The 2,275-nt window shown below is 34.7% G+C and overlaps 1 protein-coding gene across 1 annotated transcript; it reads left to right on the top strand.

Annotated features, from left to right (window-relative positions):
* The first annotated feature begins 320 nt into the window (after positions 1-320).
* On the top strand, positions 321-1,214 carry LOC142234219 (uncharacterized). The gene has a single exon (XM_075305309.1). It carries the CDS (start codon positions 445-447, stop codon positions 1,132-1,134), a length of 690 nt encoding a protein of 229 aa, XP_075161424.1. The 5' UTR covers positions 321-444; the 3' UTR covers positions 1,135-1,214.
* Positions 1,215-2,275: the final 1,061 nt, after the last annotated feature.

The raw sequence follows: 2,275 nt of genomic DNA, 5'->3' as shown, positions 1-2,275 counted from the left end.
AAGTCGATTGGACTTAAACAGCGACCTAGACGTTGATCACAAAAATGAGTTCACAGACAGACGGACGGAAGGATGGAAGGACCAAGGACGGACGGACAGACGGACATGGTTATATCGACTCAGGAAACCACCCCGAGCATTATTGCCAAAGACACCATGTGTCTATCTCGTCTCCTTCTGGGTGTTACAAACATATGCACTAACTTATAATACCCTGTTCCACAGTGTGGCGCAGGGTATAAAAATAATCCCTAACATATCCCTTATATAATTTTTAATTTTTTTTTAGTGTAATATATTTGACATACAAGCAGCATATGTCAAAAGTTTTTTCTGCTATCATTTCAATTGCTTACGAAAATTTATTATTCAATAAAATTTATTTTCAACAACCAATTTGAAGATACATATTTTAAAAATTTTAATAAACATATTTGGTCAAAAATGGTTTCCTTAATGGCTGCCGCCATTACAACCTTTCTGCATTTGGTATTGGGCATAACATTCTTCATGGAACCACCTCCATATGTATGGTTCACAACAGTGCCCTCAGTGGCAAGTTGGTTATTTGTAATTGGATTTCTGGATCTGCTTTTGGATTTTTCCCTAATCCCACTGCGTTATATGCATTTACCCTATGTGTGTCAGATAATAGTGGAGACTATTGGATCCATAATTCTAACAGAATTTTCTTCGATCATTATTTGGTATAACATTGAAAAAATTTCTTGTACGCTGTGTAAATCTATGCTCTTGGCAATAGGAGGATTGCCCCCTGCAATATATTATGAATGGGAAGACTACATTTTGGGCATCTTAACAACATCGATAAGTTTTATGTTCCTATTATCGGTGCTATATGCAACGGATCATTATTTTATTGTATATAAAAAAATCAAATTGGCATATCGTAAAAGTGGTAAGCATTTAAAACATTTATGGCAGAAATCTAGACGAAAATTGCTATGGACAAAGAGAAATGAAGGTAGCAACGAAAATGTTCCGGCCCATCTACCAAATAATTGCTATCCACAAATGGGCAATGAATATGATCAATTCACACAAACTAGAAAATATGAAACACGCAGTTCAAAAAGAAATCAAAGCCAAAATCGTTACAGAAGATATCGTTGACTCAAGTACACTGAAAATTTACTTGAAACTGTAGCAACAATATATGCGAAATAAAATTTGTCTACAATGTTTTTGTGCTTGATTTTACTTGTCTCAATTTGAAACTCGAAATTTACCCTTATATGCACAAAATCCTCGATTCCTCCAAAAAAATATATAAAATGGTAAAAAATAAACAAGTAAGTAAAGTCTAAAGTCGGGCGGGGCCGACTATATTATACCCTGCACCACATTGTAGATCTAAATTTTCGATACCATATCACATCCGTCAAATGTGTTGGGTGCTATATATAAAGGTTTGTCCCAAATACATACAATTAAATACCACTCGATCTGGACAGAATTTTATAGACTTCTACAAAATCTTTAGACTCAAAATTTAAGTCGGCTAATGCACTATGGTGGAACACTACGTTAGTAAACAAATATGGGAAACATTTAAATCTGAAGCAATTTTAAGGAAACTTCGCAAAAGTTTATTTATAATTTATCGCTCGATATATATGTCATTCATTTTTACAACTTCTCGACTAAGCAGGGGCGATTTTACAACGAAAATGTTGGTATTTTGACCATTTTTGTCGAAATCAGAAAAACATATATATGGGAGCTATATCTAAATCTGAACCGATTTTAATCAAATTTGGAACACATGACTATATTACTAATTGCACTCCTAGTGCAAAATTTCAACCAAATTGGGCCAAAACTCTGGCTTCTGAGGCCATATAAGTCCATATCGGGCGAAAAATATATATGGAAGCTATATCTAAATCTGAACCGATTTCAATCAAATTTTGCACACATGACTATACTACCAATTGTACTCCGTGTGCAAAGTTTCAAGCTAATCGGGATAAAACTCTGGCTTCTGGGTCCATATAAGTGCATATCGGGCGAAAGATATATATGGGAGCTATATCTAAATCTCAATCGATTTCAACCAAATTTGGCACGCATAGCTACAATCCTAAACCTACTCCCTGTGCAAAATTTCAACCAAATTGGGCCAAAACTCTGGCTTTTAGGACCATATTAGTCCATATCGGGCGAAAGATATATATGGGAGCTATATCTAAATCTGAACCGATTTCAATCAAATTTTGCACACTTGACTATACTACTAATTGTACTTCTAGTG

The sequence above is a fragment of the Haematobia irritans genome, chromosome 4 (assembly GCF_050003625.1).
Source record: "Haematobia irritans isolate KBUSLIRL chromosome 4, ASM5000362v1, whole genome shotgun sequence".
In the NCBI taxonomy this organism is placed as follows: Eukaryota; Metazoa; Arthropoda; class Insecta; order Diptera; family Muscidae; genus Haematobia; species Haematobia irritans.
This window is presented reverse-complemented; position numbering and strand designations above follow the sequence as displayed.